Source organism: Crocodylus porosus, unplaced genomic scaffold (genome assembly GCF_001723895.1).
Source record: "Crocodylus porosus isolate Cpor-Errol unplaced genomic scaffold, CroPor_comp1, whole genome shotgun sequence".
NCBI lineage: Eukaryota > Metazoa > Chordata > Crocodylia > Crocodylidae > Crocodylus > Crocodylus porosus.
In genome coordinates, this window is record NW_017728932.1 from 8,234,374 (window position 1) to 8,256,770 (window position 22,397).

Here is a 22,397-nt window from a genome sequence, read left to right on the forward strand (position 1 = left end):
CAAACCTTATGGTACGTGAAAGAATATTTAGCGGTCTATTTTAGCCCTTAGACTGAGAAGTGGTAGCAATATTATTGGTTCCTGTTCACTTAAGTTGATGTGTTGCAATGTTGGGGGAAGTAATCTGATTTTTTTTTAAACTGCAAATTAAGTTAAAAATGCTGAAATTTCTCACTTTATCTCCAAGACCTGGAGATTGGGGATCTAGTAAAATTAATGTTGTGCTTTTGCTGCCCTCATGTCAAACAGCTTCTATATCTGAACAATTTAAACGCCTGATTCCTTCTTTAAGAGATTTGGGTCAATCCAAGTTTACTTTATGGGACACTTTTGTATGTAGAACTGCAGACACGGATTATAAACACTAAGAAGCTGGAAAAGACGATAAATTTGGTGTGAAACTTACGGTTTTAATAGTGACAGTAGAAATCTGGGATAAATTCACGCAGAACTTAAAACTACTACTGAGTTAACTTTCTATGCAGGATGTAGGTGGAAATCCCTTGTGTACAGAGCTCTGTGGTATGAGTAACGTCTCTTGCTGATAACACTAAAAAGCAAAAACCTTGTCCCTATTGTCTAACAATTCTGAATGACTGTTTATTAAATGTGTTTAGTATTGACCAGAGTACAGTTAAAGCTTGTCTTGATGTTAAGTTCTCTCTCAAATGCCTTGAACTTTGATGTGAGGGGATGTGGACAATGTTAAACTGGGTCCCTCGAGGCTTTACCCTCTCTGTGCTCAAGCCTGGGGGTAGCACCACTGTCTAATGTATTGTATAGATTTATTTTGATACATTCCTATGATCTACTATAGTAAGGCATCTTTTCATCCAGGGAAGAGGTGAACATGTGCTGCCTGAAATGGTTAGTCACAGCACTAATATCTCAGAAAAAGCAGCAGTGGAGACAAGTATAATCAATGATTATTTGGTCTGATTACAGGCTTAATTAAAAAAAAATGACTGAAAGTATAGGTGTTGACTAACTTCACTGTGTCTTTGTGCTTGTCTGTGTGGGCATAGCGTGTTACTTCGAAGGTTGTTTAGCAACATAGTCTAGGGCCAGATTTTCGAAAGTCACACCTGTAGCTTACGTGTGCACGTGTAGGGAACCAAACGCAAATCGGGTTTGGTCTCTGGAAACTTGCAGCTAGAAATCTTGTGCCTGCTTTTGCAAATCTGACCCTAAATTGCAAACCCTCTCTTTTGTCTTGTGTGTCTCTCTGTGTTACTTTATATTTCAGACCAGAATGGGAGTGACTTTTGCAAGAAATGACCCCTCTTCTTGTTTCCCTTTTGTGCTAGAGAATATGCATTTTGTGTGAACAAAGGGCAAAATAATTAGGTTAGTGGTAGAAATTTGGACCTTTTGCTTCCAATACTTGACCTCTCTCCTCACTGCTGTCAGTGTAGAAATGGCGGTTTTCTACCGGTAAAACAGCTCAGGTTAATTAGCAATGTGCCAGAAATCGTACTACTTCAGGTAGGCCCACTCCAAGCAGAAGGAGCACGTCATGCCAAATGTACTAAGGGGTGCTAATTTGACCTTTCTTAAAGGAAATGTAACTTCTGGGGAGCTTTCGTGAAAACCTTGGGGCATAATAAAGGCCGAATGCCAGTAAAGAGCATCCTGTCCTGGAGGGAGTGGGAAGGGGCCTGGATCTGAACTGTGGCTTCAGCACTTGTGAAGCTTCAAATTAAAAGCTTTGTTTCCAAAGCACGCAGAAAAAGGTCCAAAATTTGGACTCCTGCCACTTCAAGTTTTGAGGTGAGGAGTGGTTTTAATAAGGGAGAGAGTCAAATCCCAGACTTGTTTAGGAAACAAATTCCTAAGACCTTCTTACTGTAAGATATTTGCTACTCTGAGGCCAATGAAACATTCCCCACCTTAGCTATGGGAGGTGGGAAACTTCCATGTGCTGTCGTACTCGTCTTCTGCTGTAGAGTCTCTGATAAGGTCTTGATTGGTCAAAAAAAAGACTGGTTAGGTGCTTCAGGCAGCACTTGTGGCTCTTAATTTGTATGGACGAAACAAGTACAAATCTGATAAAACTTCAGTTCAGCCAATGTTGTTTAAATATGACCTACACAAAACTGGTCCAGAAAAGGTGAAGTATTCTGTTACTGTAAACCTGTGTTAAGCATGGCCTAAATATTAGGTGTTCGTTCTGTATAGTATGTTCCATCATATTTATTACTAGTGCTTTCAGCTCCAGAGTAAACATCCATTTGAAAGTGGAGTCCTTGGGCAGATGTTCCTTTTATCCGTATAGGGTGAGAATTCTACATCCAAGGTTTAGGAAACAATTTTGCTAACAGGTAAAGACCAATGTAAATATGTAAGAATGTTTATTTGTTGCACATAACTTTTTGGTATAAAAAAATAAATGTAGAAATTACCTGTGGACGTCTTGCTGCGATCATTCTTACGCTGCAGTAGTGCAGTTCAAAGAGCTTGAATGAACCCAATCAGAGGCCTTTTTGGACTCAGTCTGAGCCTTAGAAACTGTTTTTAAAACCTGTTCTGTAATCTTGTTTCTAGAAATGTACTAAGTTGTGATATTTTTTTTTTCTTTTCCTTTTCAAAAGAAAAATGTATGTTAGGAGTAGATGGGTTGAAGCACTGAGTCCCCAGAGATACTAATTCATACAGTTTCTGCAGCTTCATTGTGTATTGCTGAATGTTGTGTGCACCTGGGTGTATAAAGGTGGAGCAGCATTGACCTGAGGCTTTTTACTGTTTACAATTCTTCAGGCAACATGCAAAAATGTTCCTAGCCATGTTACTTTGATCACTTCCTGCTTTTCTTAGGCTTTTAGACCTGCTTTAACTCCACTCTGACAACGTCACAGTATTCTTAACATGCTGAATGTTTTCTTTTTTGGTTAAAATTGCACTGAGCTGCTAAGAACTTAAGCAGGAACTAAGACTCTCCTTGAAAACGCGTGCTTACCATACAAATGGATATTAAACTTTTGCATCCGTCTTGTTGGACTGAACAAAAGTGTAGCTTTCTTGACTGAAATTGCAAGTCCTGTGCATATTTGTAGGGATTGGAGTCCTAGTGTGTAATGCGTTAACCATGTCAAATTTGTATGTTATCTTGATGTGGCAGCTGTTGGTATGTCATTCTGTCAGTGTTCAAATGGGGAAGGAAACGTTAAAATTAAAGTTCAGAAAGCGTGAAGATTAAATGACTTTCAAACTCTGGTAATGGGATTAAATATGGTATTTGCTGATGTACCAGATAACACTTGAGTGTTTGCTTTTTAACATGGGTAAACGTTTTATATTCTGGGGTTTTAGTTAACTAGGAAATCTGTAACCTTAATACAATGTAAAGAAGAATTATCAAGTTTTCTTTTTCTTCGTCTTTTCCTGTTGGAAACTAAAGGAAAATTGTTCTCAAGCCTGTAGTAAGTGTACATTTCCTTTATTATGTCCCATGGCATAGGAGACTTCCCCTTGGCTTCTAAAATGTCACAACCTAGTGGAAACAGCTCTTGCCACCACATGTGATTATGGTGGCCCCTTTCTTTTACAGAGAAAAAAACTGTTGCTTTTTCTCAGGGAAAGAGCAGAAGAGGAGGTTACAGACAAAAGGATTCTAGTTGGTACCATGTTTCGTTCTGGTCTGATGGCAGCGTGTATTGCGGTTCATGGCCCTCTGTGTCCCTGTACATCACGTACCATCTGACACCCAGCTGATGAACATGGGGCTGGCAAAAGTGGTGCTGTAGTCTGTTTGGGTGTTTGCCATTATCCACTGTTCAGTTGCATGTAGGTTATCAAAGAACTTAATCCCAGACTTGCCCTCATCTCTGGCTTCCTCAGGACCCGGCTTGCTATTTGTCCAGTAAGGCTCCTTATGACTCTGAATCATGATGCTAGAAGGTAATCTGTGCATGCAGTTTCAATCAATGTAGAGGGAGCTATGGCCTTTGCATTTCAGGTTGGTGTTAACAGTGCTGAGGTTGCTAATAAATTAATGCTGGGAAGACTAATTTGAGCTCCATGCTCTGCTCCTAAGCATATTTGCAAACAGAACTCTAGTTTACAGACAGCATGCCTGGCGCCGAAGATAATCCATTTCTGTGGATTATGCCACCATGTTGCATCCTCTTAAGAGTACAACTACCTAAAGATGCCCTTTGGACGGGGGATGAGTGCATTCATCTCGAGTCTTAAGTATTAGCGCTTCAGAATTCTAAAATGCAAGGTACTCATCTCCCATTAGATAAGCACGGAAAATAAGTGTTCCCTGTTCTGCCTTGTTTTGTATTTTGTTGAAGAAACAAGTAGAAACAGCCATGTAATGTAATTATTATTTATTGAAAGTGTTGAGCTCTACTTCCCAAAGGTTATACGTTATAATACTGCATCGTAGGAGGAAGACAACTTGATTCATTTGCAAGCTTCCAGTATCTCTCTCTAAGAACAAATGCAGCTGGCTTAGGTTGTCGTTGACGAGTAAATATCCCCTTCTTGTTCCCCAAAACACGTGTCACAGCTGCAGAAGAGAGGTCATAAAATAGTGTAGAAAGGAAAGAGCAGGTGTCTCACTTCCTACTACTACAGTAATTAATTTACAGCTTCATCCAGTTAAATGGAAGAGCCCCCCTGCATGTAAATGCATCTATATGGCCCCCTTTTTAGGCACACCTCTACCCAGTTAAGTATGCCCAGCTGTGTACATCAGTGATTCTCAACTAGGGTGCTAGAAGGGGTGAGGAGAATGCCACAAGGCCAGGCCACATCTGCCTGTCTCCCACCCACACTACCCAGCCCCTCTGCTGGGGGGGCGGGGGGGAAGTTAAGAATTGTAATCTATAAATTTAGTTTTTGAAATCTAATACTGCACACTTCACAAACTATGGAGGAGTGCTTAGTGTCCCTAAAAGGTTGAGAGCTACTGATGCAGACCATCTTGCTCTGAACTAAAGGTTATTAGGTTAAGTCTCTAAGGTCCTGGTGTGAGAACTGCGTAGCCTGAAGTAGCTGGCTTTTCTCCTGCTGCTGTTTCACAGTTTGATTTCACCAAGAAAACGTTTTATGTTCCTGTTCTAAAGGCATGTTTGAGTCACCCTTGCTGTTAACCTGCATCTTCCTTGACTGACTGTTCATGCCCTTTCATACTTAAAACCAGCAGCCGTGTCTTCCAGATCTAGGGATATAAACCTAAAAGTTAGCTGTTTAAACTCTCCTAATTATATATTGATTAACCGTTTAACTGACAGCATGCCTACAGAGCAGCCAGCACCCACCCTGCTTGCCACAGGACAAGACATGTAGGTGGCAGGCAGCAAGTGGTGTTCCTGCTGCTGGCCCTGCCTCCCTTTCTCCTCTGGGGAGAAGGCTGGCTCTGCTTGGCTCCACTGCTGCTGCCTCCTCCCACCCTGGCCCTAGTTACATGCACAAACTGCTAGTAGAAGGGGTGGGCAGATGTGGAAAGACAGATTGGGCTGGCTCTGGGAAGGGTATTCTGAAAAAGTAGTACAGGTAAACCATGTAATGGTTCATGCAACATAGGTCATTTTAAATGTTAACTGTAATGCACCAACAGTGTAAATATAATTATAGTTTAACCTGTCACATCCCTATCAGATCCCTTTTCTCTTGTCACAGAGTACAGCTGTATCCTCTCTCTCTCTCTCTCTACAGGCTGCAAAGGCATTAGTTTTAAATTCCTGTCCATTTTCCCTGAACAGTTCCCTCCCACTTCTGCCTGCATTTGTGGTTTCTGCTATTGAGACATTGCTCAGTAGTATTTAAAACTGTCAGTTAAGGAGAATGAGTAGACAGCATGTTCATTTCCTGGCTACTACCACTCTGGAGCTAGCATAAGTATAATTAGTCCCTTTATAATACTGCATGCTTTTTTTTTCCTTTTTTCTTTTTTTTTAAACCAGTCACAACTCAAGTCTTGCTGATATGCCACACTGTGGATCAAATAATGCTTGTACACCTATGCCAGATCTTGCCTTGCCTTATCTCCCACCACCAGTCCTAGTAGTGTACAGCAGACAACCATTTTTACCATTGTTCCACCTCGCCGTACTGGGTACTGCTGCTATTAGAGCTGGACACAGGCTGGAAAGGCCAGGGTAGTCACAGATTGAGGACATACACAACTGGATTTCAGCAGACAAGATGTTGAGGGCAGTCAGGCTTTCTAGGGGAAGAGGCAGTAATAAATGCTACCCCTCTTTCCCCTCCCCCCCACCCAATTCATTTGGGCATGACAGGAAGTGCTACTGTGAACTGGACATGTTACTTCAGCATGATCATGTCGCAGACAAGTGACTGGACCCCAGCCTGCTCTCCATCTGTCCCCCTGCAACAGCAGAAACAAGCTAATCCTTCAAGTCACTTCCATGCAGCAGCAGCAAAAACTGGTTTTGTTTCTCTGCAGGCTAGGCGCTTGGCTCCGGTTTAAAGTATGAAAGCCTGCAGGCTATGTAGGTAGTTTTAATTCCAAAGCGTGAGGCTGTTGTCCTCAAACACAGAGCTCTGCCCCACTGTTACCGTTCACAAGCTGTCACTGGACACATCAGGAGACCAAGATGTGGGAGTTGGCAACACAGAAGACATTTCAGAAGTTCTTTGGGAACTGCACAAAGTCCTCTGCAGGCCACAGAAGGCAACTGTAAACAATGCTGTTTAGCTGACTGAATTAAAGTTACCTAAAGGACACTCTTGTCTGGATCCACTGCAGCAAGCAGAAAAAAAGTCTGATTGTTTGCATTTAAGTACTTGCTGCAGCATGTTCTTCTACACCCACTGTTCCCAGCACAATTTTAGCCAAGCTGGTTATAGTAGTTGGTCCTATTTTGTAGCACAGCAGTGACCCTCTCCAGCACAGTTTGAGCAGTGTACAAAGTGAACGATGAAAATCTGAGACCAGGAGAGCAAGCTGCTTGTGGACCCTGCATGCTCTTCAAAACAACTGGGGCAAGTTCCTGGAGGAGCTGGATGACAAAATGAGAAGGAAGCTCTAGGGATGAATGGCTGTTCTGGCCAGCTTTGCTTCCCTCTGGACTCGAACCTTAACATTCAGGCATTTACCTTTTCCTTCATCCCACCTGCTCCCCCAGTAACGAGAGTTTCACAAAGGAAGCAACAAGGGAACTTCTAAATGAAGTACTTCAGTGTTACCTAAGCCAGCTAGGTGGTCTACGTAACTTGTTGACACTTAGTTTGTCTGCACCTGTCCAAAGTGGGAAGGCTGTGATGTTGGGGGATGGAAGCTCTTGTGCAGTCGGCTTACCTTGGTCTGTCATGAAATCAGCAAAGTTCCAAATGAGCTCCCCAATCACATACTCCTTCCTCTTCCTGTCCAAGACAGCATGGTATTGCTTCAGCACTGCTACCTGGTACTCCTCGCTGAACATCAGTGGTGGATCCTACAGTCCAGGGAGGGAGAAGGGTCTTTAAAATGCAGGCCACTGCCAATTCTAGCATGGGACTCTCTGCGGTAACTTTACTGATGACTTTTACAGTTGCACACGCACTCCATCTACCATGCAGTTGTGGCCAAGTCCAAGAGTGGAAACAGCAGCTGCTTCAGAGAGGGCAGGAATGGGAAGAGAGAGTGGGTAACTGAATAGGTACACAGGTGCTCTGTACCCCGTCTCAAGCTAGCTGGCTCTGCCTTCTACAAGAGATTCTCATAGTTGTCCCAGAACAAAGTAACTCTTCTCCCCAACACTGGCCCTTGCTGCCTGCTTGATATTTTCCACAAATCAAACCCAGAATGTTTCTGGATCTGTTCTCTGGGGATTTGGCCACCAACATATGAATCAGCAATTAGCTGTGGCCTGCCTGTCAGAATTAGTCCTAAAAAGGAAAACTATGACATGGTGCAAGAGCATAACTTATTAAGCAGGTTTATTTTAAGCAGTGGCTTGAACAATTCCAAGCAGGGTCAGCTTGTAAATCTGACAGGTTTATAATGGAAACACCATCTATGGCAGGCAAGCGACAACTCCAATGGAGAAAGTGTAGCTAAGTTTTATACATCTCTTCTGCAGCCACAGACAGAATGAGAAGGAAAACTTATTAACAGCCTGCAGCAGTCCTTTTACTGGAAGTAGAGACCTCTTCCCTCTCACCCTCCCTAGGATGGAATCTTTTCCCTTTTGAAGTCAATGGCCCAACGCTCACTGACTTAAAGTGAGACCAGGATTTCAACACTTGCATCAGTATGGCATCTGGGGGCTCTTCTGTATAATGGAAAATGTCTTAACAGTAAGGGGCAAGTCTTTAGCGATCCGAAGGCTGCTGTAAAGAAGAGGGAGAAGACCTTTTCTCTCTTGCTGCAGAGAGCAGGACATGGACTTGTGGCTTGAAGTTGCAGTAAAGCAGTTATAGATTGGGTAATCAGGAAAAATGTGTTAGAGTGAAACATTGGAATAGACTGCCTAATCTCCATTGCTATGGAAGAGGCTGGAGAAAAATTGGTCAGATCTAGAAGCAATGGATACTGGCTGCAGCCAAGGCTGGGGATTTTGTCTGGGGGTCTATGTTCCTACTGGACGAGAACCTGAAGTTTTCTAGCTAAAGAATCTAGCCCCTCTGTTCAGGGTTGGACTGATCCCAACATAGCTCTCTACCGTGGCGCTCTCGGGCATATTTTAATTCCTGTAGCAGAAGGGCACTGACTACCATTCCCCTGCTTTACCTGTGGCAAGTTAGGATCCTGTGCCTTACAGCTGTGTGACAGTTTTAGTAGTAGGTTAGACAAGGATTTGTAGGGGATGGTTTGGATAATCATCTAGTAAGTCATGCAGTCCAAGCCGTCAGGCACAGGGTTGGACTAGAGGACTTACCAAGTCCTTTCCAGCCCTGTTTCTCCACACTTCTACAAAGCAGCGTTAAGTTTGAGTAAGACCTTATTTTAAATAAGTGCTTCCACAAAAAAACCCAAAAAACTTACACTGTGCAGCCCAGATACAGCATCTGCTCCATATTCACTCTGGATTATGGGTTTGTGGTAGGTTTCATACCAGTTCTCAAACTGTGTATTGAGTTGCAGCTGAATAACCTCCAGGTGGCCAGAGTCGTGGTACCAGGAGAAGTAGCTATTTACGCAAATTACATCAACATAAGGAGCCTGGGGAAATAATACATAGAAGCATCTGTAATGAAACCTGAAGTCTCCTACATAGATTAATGAAGCCAAATTGTCCTCTGGGAGAGCTCCATTTAGTTACAGGGAGGATGAATGGCCTCTTGTAAAGAGGCTGCCCCCCCACTTAGAAAATGCAGGAGGCAATTTAACCAGTCAATAATAATTTTCCTGACCAATACCTGTTCATTTGGCATTTTTCTTACAGACTTAGGCAAACAGAAGCCAGTCTAACTTAGCCCGACAATTGTTAGTAGTCCTGGAATTTCCAAGATGTCTGGCAATATATTCAAGCATGGTTTTTTTTTTTTTAGCGTGAGCTAATGCGATCATCAACTTAGTGGTTATTACTTTGAATTAAATAGATCAGCAGGGCAAATTAAGAGTAAGTGTTCAAGTGATACACCATTTCTACTACATGGACAGCTTGATAAAGGGCCTCAGCCTGCTGGAGCAAAGCAGCAATGCCGTATGTTACTTGCCTAATGTTCTTCTAATGTGTTTGTATTAAAAGGTGCTAATATCAGAACTTGCGTATGAAATGAATTCTTTCCATCCCTCGTGCGTCTCCCTGAACTACTGGAACAAGCACGTTCCCACAAAATGTCACTGTAGTTGGAGCATCGCAACTAGGGCTGGGTGGGATGTTACCTCAAATCAGCAGCAGTTCCCTCCCAGCCACCTAAAACTAACTCCGCCAATTCTAATTCTGCTTGGGGAAGGGGGAAGAGTTGCAGTCTTTCAGAGTTTCGGGCCACATATTAGCTGTCAGACTGCCCAATTTGCACTTTGAAAGGAAAAGGAAAGATAACCTCAAGCAGGTATGCATGTTATATACACACACCTGGCCACACATGCACGTTCACTTTCTAAGAACGGAGCAGTTATAGAGATGTGGTAGAGTGAAACCACTGCAAATCCTTGTGTGTGGCATCTGGCTTCCAATGTAGTTGTTACCTATGGGGACACAAGCACTTCAAGGCTTTAGGCTGTCCATAGTAGGATGTAGCCCATGACTATGCTTAGGAGCCACTCGGAGTGGAGGTGCCTACTTCAGAAGCTCCGGCTATGAAGCTGAATTCCTACTGGAGAGGTTTGGAGGTTACGGGAAGTTAACAGGTGGCTGGCTGCTAAAGATGATCAAGAGCCATTTAAACCCAAAGTTAAGGCAAAGCATTCTTTACTCAACCTCGCTGAGGACAGTTAAGTTTTAGGGAAGTCTGCAGTGGTGGGTTAAAAAACAGCTTTCTGCAAGGGTGAGATTCAGGCATAGATCAGCAGGCAACAGAACCACAAAGCATCTGTGAAAGCATTATGTTTTTGCACAGAGGAGCAGATTCTGCACACTTTCCCCTCCAGAAATGCAACCCCAGCAGCCTTTGTCCAAGAGAGTTGGGGGGCTGGGGCCTGTGTTTTGCCTCTAAACTCAGCAGAACAAACCACTCCTGCCCTCCCCAGCTTCTCTCCCTTCCTATAACAGATGCTTAGAAGTGGAGCGAAGGACCATCAAACATCCCCCATCTCCAGTTTCATTCAGAAAGCCAAAGAAAAAAAAGATCTAGAAAATAAATTAAACTTACACCGTGATCATGAGCGTAATTAGCATTTGACACAAAGGTTACAGGTCTGGTGGGATCAATGGCTTTAGTATGAGCTATCACTGTCCTGTTTACAAACAGTAAAACACAAGTGTCCATCACCAAGAGGGAGAAAGCCTCACAAACCCCAAGAACTCCCCCGCCCCGTCACATTTGGAGCAGTTTAACAGAATATTTTTAAGGTCAGAAGTGCAAGCCGCAGGGTGGTGTTCATCTCTCTTAGTGTGCAGGTGACCTTGGGAGTTAGGAGGTCGGGAGGGAAAGCAATGGGCTTGCTCAGGTGAAGGTTACACAGTGAAAAGATCCGTGGAGGCTGCTGAAAGTCAGAGAAAAATCACAGCAGGAACTCAAAGTACGGGGAAGTGGTTTATCCACCTCTCCACCAAACCAGCAGCACTGAGCTGTGGAAAGGAGCTGTGGCCCTTTTCCTGTTGTTATGCAAAGAAGGTGACAGCAAACATCAAAGCAACTTGCTAAGACTGTCCCTATCCAGATCTTAAGCCATCACATAAACCTCAGCCACCACTGGTACCAGCTGGCCATCACTGATTAATGAGTTATAGCGCGTTTTCACCCCCAGGATAAACCCACCAAGTCAGCAGCAGGAGGGAAGAGCTCCGAGAGCTACTCTTAATGCAACAAACACCATGTCCCATGGATGACAACTTAGTCTCAAAAAGGGCACCTCCTCCTACATGGGTTCCCTATAATTTTTAACAGTTCCTTAGCCCGGAGAAGGAGCAGGACAAAGTGCGACTGTGGGGGATTGGACTCACCATGCAAATGTGCACGTGCACCAGACAAAGACCCAGCAAGCACAGACAAGACTGACACAAGTTTTACAGAGTTTACAAGGACTCCTAAACAGAGTATGGGAGCTTACTGCTCGGTAGAGAAGGATGCCTGCCTTCCCAATTCAACTCCTTGCTGTCTGCAACATTACACAGCCCATTCCTCATAATCAATCAAACCATTTGCAAGAACCTGCACTTACTTGAAGTAGTTGGCTGCTGGAGGCAGCTCTGAGGCGGGCTCGTTGGCTACAGACCACATCACGACCGATGGCCTGTTTTTATCCCTGCGGATCAGCTCCTCCATCACCACCAGATGATGTGCCAGGGATTGGTTCCCAAAGTTCTCACTCAAAGACACAAGGAAGCAAAAGTAAATCACACAGCTGCCGAGTAAATCCATTTTTGTGCTAACAGTAATAACCAAGGACTTTGCAGCAGAAAGGCTTAAATTAAACCCTGACAGGAGCCCCTCCACAGAGATGGAGCTGGCCCCGTGTCCCCGGATAGGGAGTTGCTATTTGCAGAATGGTTATTAGCTTGAGAAGTGCTGGCAAAATATGCAACCTCCCTTCCAGCACACATACTCCTTCCTAGAACTGTCTCCTGGCTGCAACACCTCTTCCTCCAGAAAACACAATGCTGCCCAGTCCTGTCAGAGACCCCTGCAGTACTGCCAGGATTTCTTCCCTGGCACCAGTGCAGTTTGTGTGCCTGAAGTGAAAATGAACAAAAACCAGAGCCTTTCATCAACCTCCTCTCATTCATCACGAGTGGTCTGGCTCGATTGAGGTTTGCTCCCTATTTGGGGTTTGCTGAAACAGGACAAGGCCACATTCGTTCAGATGAACTGGGTCTTTTCTGTACCGATCTAAAGCCATCAGGTTACAACTCAGGAGCCTATAGTGTGAACAGGTACAGCTCAGGCTTGTAATATAGATGGGGATAGATTCAATTAGCCCAAAGCTGTGCAACAGTTTAGGAACAGAGTTTGGTCCCACCTCCGCTGTAAGACTGCATTATGCTGTGCAGTAACTATAGGGAGAAGCTGTGCTCTTGCAGTCTGGGCTATCACGCCTGGTGCTCAGCAAATATGCATTTTAAGCAGCCTGGGTAAAAAGCAGAGTGGACTTTCCACCAGTCACTTACATGTCTCTCATCCCCACTCCGGGACACTCATCAATAACCACAATGCCATACGCATCGCATAGATCCATGATCTCCTCTGCGTACGGATAGTGGCTTGTGCGGAAGGAATTAGCTCCAAGCCACTTCAGCAAGTTGAAGTCCTTGGCGATCAGGGACCAGTCCAGTCCTTTACCACGGATCTGAGGGAAAGCAGGCAAAAAAATCCATTATGAATAAGGGACAAATAATACTTTGCCCAGCACCAAGCCAAAATCATGCAGCCTGCCATGAAGTCTACGCGCATCTCTTCCTCAAAAGGCTCTGCCCGTGTTCCTGGTGCCCTGTCATGGCCATACCTGAAGTAACCACCTTTTCATGATCTGCTTTTACTCAGGTCTTACCTTCTCAGGGGTGACAGGTAGTTCAAACCCAGCCCCAGAGCCTGGAGGACCAAATGCCCAGCTTTGGGGTCTGCTAGCCATGGCCCTATTGCCTGTCAGCTGACATGGGGTGTAGTGGACTCGGCTCCCCTCGCCCAGGGACACCGTGTTAAGTAGCCTGGGCCTGTTTCTCAGAGTCCCTTCCTTCATGTCACAGCAGTCTCTCCTGCCACGTAACTTCCCCTTCAGCTTCTACTAGGTTCTTGCAGCTCAGCTGCCTCACCACAGTGATGCCACTCAGCAGCCCCCTTCCCTGACTTGCTGCCCCATTCTGCCTCAGCCACTGTTCTTTGTACCAGCAGTTTCTAACTGGCTCTTTCTTCACAGTGTGTTTTACCCATTAACCCAGGGATGGGCAAAATATGGCCTGCGGGCCGGATCCAGCTCATAGAGGGACTTTGTCCAGCCTGCAGCAGGTCCCTTGGCCCCACCTGGGCCAAGTGCCATCCTGTCCATGGTGCATCCCACTGCCTCCTGGCATGCAGCAGGGCTGGGGCGGCTCCACAGCTGCACTGCATTTCTAGCTAGCCCAGGTAGTGGCAGCTCCTTCTGGCTACGACTGCTAGCCCCACGGAGTCTGGCAGGGACCCTATGCACAGCCCCGGCCCCACAGCTGCTCTGGATTTGCCCTAGCCAGAGCAGACCAGCTCTGGCCCAACCAGGACCTACACACACAGCTCCAACCCTTGGCCACCGTGCACCTGCTACAGACCGCCCACCCACAATGAGCAGCAGTGGCAGTAGCTGGACAGGGTGCAGGCTCCAGGCGACTGCAGCAAGAAGGGCCCAGCAGCAGCAAGGGGGAGGCAGTCACTCTTCCCCCATGTCCAACAGCAGCTTCTGCCCAATTACCACCACTTCTGCCACTACTCATCCTGGGTGGGTGGTCCAAAGAAGGTGCAGGGTGGCCCAGGGCTGGTCCCCTCTGGCTGGGGCAAGTCCAGAGTGGCTGCAGGGTGGCCTGGGGCTGTGCAGGCTCCAGGCTATTGCGGGGAGTGTGCTGATTGGTCTGTGACAACTCCCCAAAACTGCCTCTTTGGCCTGCAGGCCCAAATAATTGCCCACCCCAACATTAATCCCTTCTAGGCTGCTGTTGTGCACTATGTACAGCACAATGGAGTGCACAGGTAGCACTACAGGGCCTGAGCCCCTCCAACAGAAATCCCTCGGCAGCCTAGTTCCCCGCTGGCATGCCTCTAAAACTGACTACGAGTTCCTGGCAGCCCCATGCATGAATCCAGAGTAGATGGAGGCGAAGGAAGCGGACAGGGGCAGTTCAGCAGTTTGATGCCCTGCTCTAGGCACTTACGTCAGCATCTTCATGCTTGTTGACTCCGTGGAAGTAGAAGGGTTTCCCGTTGATAAGGAACTGGCTGCTGGTCACATGCACAGTGCGGATCCCGACAGGGACTGTGTACACATCCTCAGCCAGGTCCTCATCTACCTGGGCTGACAATCTAACCTGGACACACAACAGAAGCCAACACCCATGTCAACACAGAGCACGGAGGGCAAGACACTCAACTGTTCCCCTCATCAGACAGCCCCATGCCATGGGGCCAAGAGCCTTGTGCTCCCCAACCATTTTACAGCTGTATCTCAGCTTTCCATCCTGGTCTGACCTACCTCTCATCTAACTGTGTAGCCAGAGGCAGAAGGAGAAGGTGGGAGAAGGAGAAGGTGGGAGTCCAGGTTTGGGTGCGAGGAAGACAAGGCAGGCAGGCAGGCTGGCTAGCTTTAGACTGACTTCTCCAAAGGGCTCGGAGCCGATTCCCACTCCTGACAGCCAGTACTTTCCCGCTAGGGCATGACTCTGTAGAACACCACCTCCCAGTTACCACCCAAAGACTGAAACTCAGCCTGCTCCCAAGAGACATGCACCTGGGGCTTTGGAGACTGTCTGTAGGCTGACTGATCCAATCACCACGAGATTCCAATTCACACAGAGGAGATAAAGGTAGGTAGGGAATCTAGTCTCCAGGATTTGGTGCTATATTCTAGAAACAAAGCTATGCCAGCGTATTGTACTGGGGAAGAATGCTCCTTGCATTTGTAGAGCGAGAGAAATATGTTAGCAATCCATCCCAGTTAATCTCCGTCTGCCTGTATGATCGCTCTTGCCTGCTTGGTCAGGGCTCCAACCCAGCTCTCACTGAAGTCCCTGGAAGCACGCTCCTTCACCTCCAGTAAGAGCTGGACTGGGCCTGGGGACAAGACAGCGGTACTGATCACAAGCACTGGGTAAGATTTTGAATCCAGCAGCCTCCCAATCCTCTCCCACACACTCAGTCCTTTTCCCTCAGCATTTCAGCTTCACTTCAGCAAACCATAAAGCCGACAAGGGTTGATAAGCATTATGAAATGAATAAAGGCATCATACAGGGCAGAAAGCAAAAACAGGTAGCTGGCTGCTTTCAAAAGGCAGGTTGAGGAATGTCTTAGCCTATCCATGCATTCCCTTCAGTTCACTGTGGGGAACAGTGAGATGAACGGGCTCATTACCTCTAAATAGTAAAGGTAGCCAGGGTTTTCATGCATCAGATAAGGCCACCAAAGTTTGGGATCCACCACTTTCAATTCCCCCACAGCTGCCTGGCCTGTGGCAACCACTTTTCCCTCTTTCTCACGTAAATTCAGTGACAAGGAGTATTGTGAGCTGCCAATCACCGACACTTCATATCGCACCACACCTGGTCCAAAAGAAAACACAGGGCAAGTTAGAGATCCATCTCCCGTCACCCACGCAAAGAAGCAGTGGGTGCATTTCCTGGTGACTCCAGGGATGGAAGTCACTGCCTTACAGCCCTCCACCAGTCAGCACCTCACTGAGGTGCTGCCCACTGGGCGGCAGGCTCCTGAGACATATCACTCCCAGTTCAATGGAGTGTTTCTCCTCTGTTTGTAAAACCTGACTTAGAAGCTATGCACTATTCAAGATAAATAAATAAATAAATAAAATCAATTGTTTACCTGAATGTCATGTTTTAAAGGTTTGTGGGGACTGCTTGGCTTGTCATAGTGGTAACAGAATAGAAGTCTTCCAGCTTTAGTGAGCTGGTTCAAATCCAGTCCAAGGCCTCAGAGGCACGAGACCAAGTCCTGACTGACCTACAAAGGGTTAGTTTGGTGGACACATGTCCACAACCCCACTGACCACTCCTACTGCTTCCCCGAGACAGATCGGCCAGGAGTGAATGTGCTATGGAGAATCCACTCTTAACAGTATGAATGCAGGACTTGGTCTGTAAATGTGGTGTCCTGCAATGCCCCTGCCAAACTTCTTCTGGCAAGAGGGGACTTCATCTCCCTGGATGTGTTTGTCAAAGCTGCCTGGCCTGCACAATAACACCAGCTGTTTCTCCAGCTCTACAAATATGTACAGCACCATACACCCACCTGTGCTGACCAGTCACCATACTCCAGCTTCTCCATGTGCCTAGAAGCCCACAGAGAAGTGAAGGGGAGGTGGGGTTCAGAGCTGGGGTGTGCTACAGGACAGGAGAACCAACAGATATTAGGGGACAAGCTGGCAAAGCTGCCCCAAACACAGCCACCACAATGAGAAGGCAGGAATGGGTGGCTTGATGAACGGCGTTGTAAGGGACCAAAGAAATGACAAGTGCAGGGAAGGGCAGGGCTAGGAGGCCAGGCACTTACACAGCCAAAGGAAGGGGTAACCCTTTCATGGCTCCCTTTCACCTTGCAGGAAATGGGTTGCTGCAATGGCCTGGGCACGTACCGATGTTCCCCGAGAGGGCAGTAGTCACAGTGATGTCGTCTATGTAGGCAATGGGGGTTGTGTACACTACAACCGGGCGGTGAATTCCCGCATAGTTGAAAAAATCAAACTTGGTATTCTGTACAAAGTAGCCCTTGGGATACCTGTGTGTGAACAAGTAAGGGAGAGGGGAACAGGTCACAGGCCAGCCCACAGGAGCAAAAACAGAGAAAGAATGAGTGGCACACTATGAATACCTTGCTTGCAGTTAGGGCTTGTCACTAACATGGTAGCAATGATAGCAACCCCCCCATCAGTTGGTGAACAGCAGACAGGTGATGGAGGTGGGACTTTGAGGGGGAGTATTGCCCTTAAAGACACAAGTGTTGGGGCCCATTCCCATCCCTGCCACTGCCCCTCTACCCACTCCTGGGTAAATCACTTACACTTGGTTTTCCTTCTGGAAAGCAGGTGCAGTAATACAGTCTAGCTCCCTCACAGCACTGGGGAGTAATGGGCAAAATTTACCTCTGCTGCAAAACCGCCATACATCAGGGCTGAAGACAGTCCACATATTCCAAGATTACTTGGGGATCCTTGAGAACAAGTGGCTAAAATAGCTTTCCATCAAGTTATTCTTACTGAGGAGAGTCTTGGCAGGTAATTTCTATCCCCAACATTTCAGCAATTCTGTGCACTTACTTAGATTCATCCTTCAGGTACTGAATTGTCCCAGGAGGCAGAGTGTATGGCGACAGCGTGTTGTTAACTGCGATGGTGATGCGGCATGGATCTCCAGGGCTCGCCTGAACAATGGTGCTTATGTCAGCTTCAAAGGGGAGGTGGCCCCCTTCATGCTCCACAACCTGCACTCCATTGACCCACTGCAATGGGAAGAAGTGGAAGGCTCAGTGTCACTATTAGCTCTGTATGATGGCGATGAGGAAGGTAACATGACTGCCAAAAATGCTGAAGCAAAGGTTTGAGTTCGTCTCCCCAGTGCTAATCCTCTGGCACATGCAGGCAACCTGATTGCCCCAGTGAAGTCACACACACAGCAGAGATCCCCTTGATGGAAGACTAGTCTCAGGGCACTCTCTTTAGCCCTCCCACCATTTAACAGGGAACCCTTCAGTCATTGGCTCTGGTGTCGGAGGAGCTGGAAGACCATCGCTGGGACTTTGCATAAAACCTCCTGCCCCTTGGAGGGAGTTGGGCTCAGATCCAGTTTTCACCTCCAGAAGCTACAGCTGGCCACACAAAGGGGACAACTGCAGCGTGCTGAGAGGTTAGCAGCACGTCACCATGTCTCAGGTACAGGACCCACCATTTCCCATTGCACAGGAAGCACGAACCACCAGGCAGGTTAGCGCTGATGCTCTAGAAGCCCTTCTGCCAGAAGACACACAAAATGACCCCTGACCCTCAACTTACCACTACGGCATAGTAATGGGCGCTGCCCACCCGAAGCACCACCCGGGTCTTGAAGGCGTCCTGAAACCAGTGCTTGGGAAGCAGCACTTCCTTCTCATACCACACCCAGCCGATGAATCGCCGCAGGCTGGGATCCTGAGTGATGTCGTTGAAGCTGGCAGGTACTGGCATGTCAATCACAGGTCCACTCTGAATGGGTCAAACCAGATAGGGTGAGTTTAAAAATAAGAAGTGTGAACCTTTTAAAAAAGGAAGCAGAGCTGTGTGGGCCACAGAGCAAGAGGCTTCACTGGCACACCCAAGATGGGTCAGATGCTGCTTTATAAATCGACCAGCCTTAGTTCAGTGGGTTCATGTCCCTTCGCTTTACTCTTTTGTATCAGAAGAGTGAGAACAGTTGGAGCAGCGAGACTTCTAGGCACAACCATCCCTGACAGGTGCCATCTTCTTTTTAGATTTAGACTGAAGCTGCGAAGCCCTGTGTAATTTCTACCCACCATCCTATCAGCCCCCGAATGACCAGCTCCCACCTCATCACAGGAAATCACAGGAGCCTGGTCTGAGCTTGGGCATCCCCTCAAGTCGCACAGCACTAGCTACAGTATTTGGGATTTCACAGAGCTACACCAGTCAAGCAGCAGAGGATGCTGAAGGATAACAAGCCTTTCATTAACAGAGCAAATAGTAGGGTCACACACCTTTCACACATGTTTCCATGGGATTATTACACTCTCCTTAGTAAACAATGGGCAACACCATGCATGAGTTTTAAATATTAACCTGTGCATCCAGCTAAAAGTTGAGTATCTACTCCATCAGTTCCAGTCCTCAGTTACCTTTTCAAAGTCCACATGCACTCGTCTGCTACCACCAGAGCACCAGAATGGCAAAATGCCCATTATCTGATGAGGCAGCATATGCCTGTCCTGCCAAGCCAAGCTACTTCACTGGTGGTATCTGGCATCAAGTCTTCTACTCAGGGAACACGTGCTGCTGGCTGTTTCTACAGCTCAAGAGCAGTGCAGACCCTGACTGGGCACCATACTATGAATATTTATAGCACAGATGTCCCCAGACAAACATTCAAAAAACCACTGCACACTTTAAAGTTTGATCAAAGTTGTTTTTCTTTAAAGCTTTTCCACTACAAATAATATAGGGACTCCCTGATGCTGTTCCAGATAGAATTTGCTCTTCTCAAGTAACATTACAAAATAAGCTGCTCCATATGAATGTCTACGGCTGTTATACACCAGGTGTTTGATTTTTGTTGATGGAGTACTTGGAAAGCATCTTGAAGAACATGCATTAGCAGGTGCAAGCCAGACAGGTCTAGGGAGGTGATACTTCCCCTCTATGCAGCAGTGGTGAGGCCGCAGCTGGAGTGCTGCATCCAGTTTTGAGCGCCGCACTTCAAGAGGGATGTGGACAACCTTGAGAGGGTCCAGATGAGGGCTACTCGTATGGCGTGGGGCCTGCAGGCAAAGCCCTATGAGGAGAGATTAGGGGCCGTGGATCTCTTCAGCCTCCATAAGACAAGGAGGAGTGGGGGAATCTTGTGGTCGCCTACAAATTCATCGGGGCGTGGAGCAAGGAATAGGAGATGCTCTGTTTACCAGGACACCCCTTGGAGTAACTAGGAACAACGGCCACAAAGTGACAAAGAGCAGATTTGGTTTGGACATCAGGAAGACCTTCTTCACGGTGAGGGCTGCCAGAATCTGGAACGGGCTCCAAGGGAGGTGGTGCTCTCTCCTACCCCGGGGGTCTTTAAGAGGAGGCTGGACAAGCACTGGGCTGGGGTCATCTGACCGCACGGCTCTTCCCTGCCCAGGGCCAGGGGTCGGACTCGATGACCTACCAAGGTCCCTTCCGACCCAAACACCTATGAATCAACGAACGCGAGAACGGCCATTTACTGGGTCAGACCCACGCCTTGCCCAGTCTCCTTCAGGGGCCAGCGGGCGCCGGCCGACTCCTTCCGCTCCCGTCCCCGTTTCCTCTTTAACCCCCTGACGCGCCCCTCCGACGGGAGGCTTACAGCTCCTCCCTGCCAGGCCCACCCCCTCCGCCTCACAAGGCAGCGCCCTGCTTTCAAACCCCACGCCCGCCCCCGCTTCCTTCATTTGCCCTTTTGTACCGGGCCGCTTCTCATCGCTTAGGGTTATTATTATTTTGGGTTTTTGGTGGATGTTATTCCTCCCCCCATGCACCAGCTCACATTAAAAGACTTCGTTCAAAACCCCGCTACTACCCGCAAGTACCCTCCACCCCCCAGACTTCTCGCGGGGGTTCAGAGACGAGCCCGGCTGAAGGGGAAGGCGCGGAGAGAGGGGCGGAGGCACCTGCTCCAGCGGCCGCCGGTACCAGCGCTGCGCGAAGCCGCTGTCCCGCCGCTCCGACGTGTCGGCCCGGAAGCGCCAGAGGCCGCCGAGCTCCTTGAGGTCCCGCGAGGGGGTGTCCCGCGGGCAGAGCGGCCCCGCGCCCGCCCGGCCCCGCAGCAGCGGCAGCAGGAGAAACGTGAGCCGCAGCGCCGCCATGCTGGGCTTCACGTGACAGCTCCACGATCACGTGACTCCCGGCGTGAGGCGCCGGCGGCCATTTTGCTGAGGGGCTTCCCCGGCGCCGTGCGTCACACAGGGGCGGGAGCCAATGGCAAGCGGCGCAGGTGTGAGGGCGGGGGGCCTTCTGCTGAGGAGGGGACATCTTGTGGCTGTGGAGGAAACCGTCGATGGCGGGCAGCAAGGAACAGGAGAGGCTCTGTTCGCTTGGTATCTCTTGGAGTAACTAGGAACAGCGGCCGCAAAGAGGGCGGAAAGGTTTCGTATGGATAGGGGACAGAGGACAACCGGGCTGGCGTCTGCACTCTTGTCTGCCCCCTTCGTTATCCAGAGTGTGCTCAGGTTCCACCCCAGAGGTGGCTGCATCATTTGGTGGGAGCACATCCTAGCAGTGCCGTTGTAAGCGTTCCCATTGCTTTCTACGAGAGCTCGGTGACATGCAGCGCTCCCATCCCATCAGTGGGATATCCTGTGACTTTCAGCAGCCCCCGTTCCCGGGTGTTTGGAAGGTTCCTGGTTTTTGTTGGGGGGGAAGTAAATGATTAGTAGAATCGGACTGCAAGCGAGTGTGTTTGAGCGTCCTGCTGGGGGTGCAGTAGGAGTCTGAGTCCCCAGAAGGAACAGGTTGGCCTTTGCACCGAAGAAATCAGTGCGGGGCTGGGTTACTAGGGGTGACTGACGTGCCAGGCCCAAATACTGACCGTGGCACAAGTGCAATAGAGCAAAGAAATGTTCAGTCTAGGTGGGATTGGGGATTTCTTTGTGCTGTTTAAACCCTGTTGCCACCAAGAGGCTGACGAGAGGTTTGGGAAATGTGTAGCCTTCCCCCTCAGCTGCTGAGAGGGATGCTAAGCCAAGGCTGTGAGTGTAGTGGAGAAAAGCAGAGGTCTTCCCATATTAATAGGATTTGTGATTTGACACCCCCTGAATACGCTGTACAGCCCTTTGACAGTGTTAGAGCCAACCTAGCATTGTGCCTACCAGCACTGCATTTGTAGGTCTCTGTATTGCTCATGGGGTTCAACAAGGACAAATGCAAAGTCCTGCACTAAGGACGGGACAGTCCCATGCACCGGTACAGGCTGGGCGCTGACTGGCTGGGCAGCAGCTCTGCAGAAAAGGACCTGGGGGTTACAGCGGACAATAAGCTGACTATGAGCTAGCAGTGTGCCCTCCAAAAAAGGCTAACGGCATACTGGGCTGCATTGGTAGGTGCGTTGCCAGCAGATCAAGGAAGGTGATTATTTCCCTCTATTCAGCACTGGTGAGGCCACATCTGAAGTACCGTGTTCAGTTTTGGGTCTCCCATTACAGAAAGGATGTGAACAAATTGGAGAGGGTCCAGCAGGGGGCAACAAAAAAGGTGAGAAGGTTGGGGGACAGGACTTGTGAGGAAAGACTAGGAGAACTGGGCTTATTTAGTCTAGAGAAAAGGAAACTGAGAGGGGATTTAATAGCAGTCTTCAACTACCTGCAGGGGGGCTCAAAAGAGGATGGAGCTGGATCGTTCTCAGTGGTGACATGACATGACAGAACAAGGAGCAACGATCTCAAGTAGCAGCAAGAGAAGTTTCCATTAGATATTAGGAAACATTTT

The 22,397-nt window shown here is 47.9% G+C and overlaps 1 protein-coding gene across 1 annotated transcript; it reads right to left on the bottom strand.

The window, feature by feature from the left end:
* Positions 1 to 138: 138 nt before the first annotated feature.
* GUSB (glucuronidase beta) lies at positions 139 to 20,794 on the bottom strand. The gene is made up of 12 exons (XM_019545511.1): positions 20,585 to 20,794; positions 18,240 to 18,428; positions 17,508 to 17,689; positions 16,827 to 16,969; positions 15,590 to 15,777; positions 14,397 to 14,549; positions 12,669 to 12,847; positions 11,723 to 11,869; positions 10,711 to 10,795; positions 8,939 to 9,115; positions 7,271 to 7,406; positions 139 to 4,513 (listed from the first exon to the last, which is right to left on the bottom strand). The coding sequence occupies exons 1-12, from the start codon at positions 20,777 to 20,779 to the stop codon at positions 4,365 to 4,367; spliced, it is 1,923 nt and encodes a 640-aa protein (XP_019401056.1). The 5' UTR covers positions 20,780 to 20,794; the 3' UTR covers positions 139 to 4,364.
* Between the last annotated feature and the right edge of the window lie 1,603 nt (positions 20,795 to 22,397).

Coding starts and splice junctions, on each gene's coding strand:
- GUSB (XM_019545511.1), bottom strand. CDS start 20,779: ATGGCGGCGCTGCGGCTCACGTTTCTCCTGCTGCCGCTGCTGCGGGGC. Junction 12,848..14,396: donor ACAAGCATGAAGATGCTGAC/GTAAGTGCCTAG, acceptor GCTTTCCCTCAG/ATCCGTGGTAAAGGACTGGA. Junction 7,407..8,938: donor CTGTATCTGGGCTGCACAGT/GTAAGTTTTTTG, acceptor CCTGGACTGTAG/GATCCACCACTGATGTTCAG.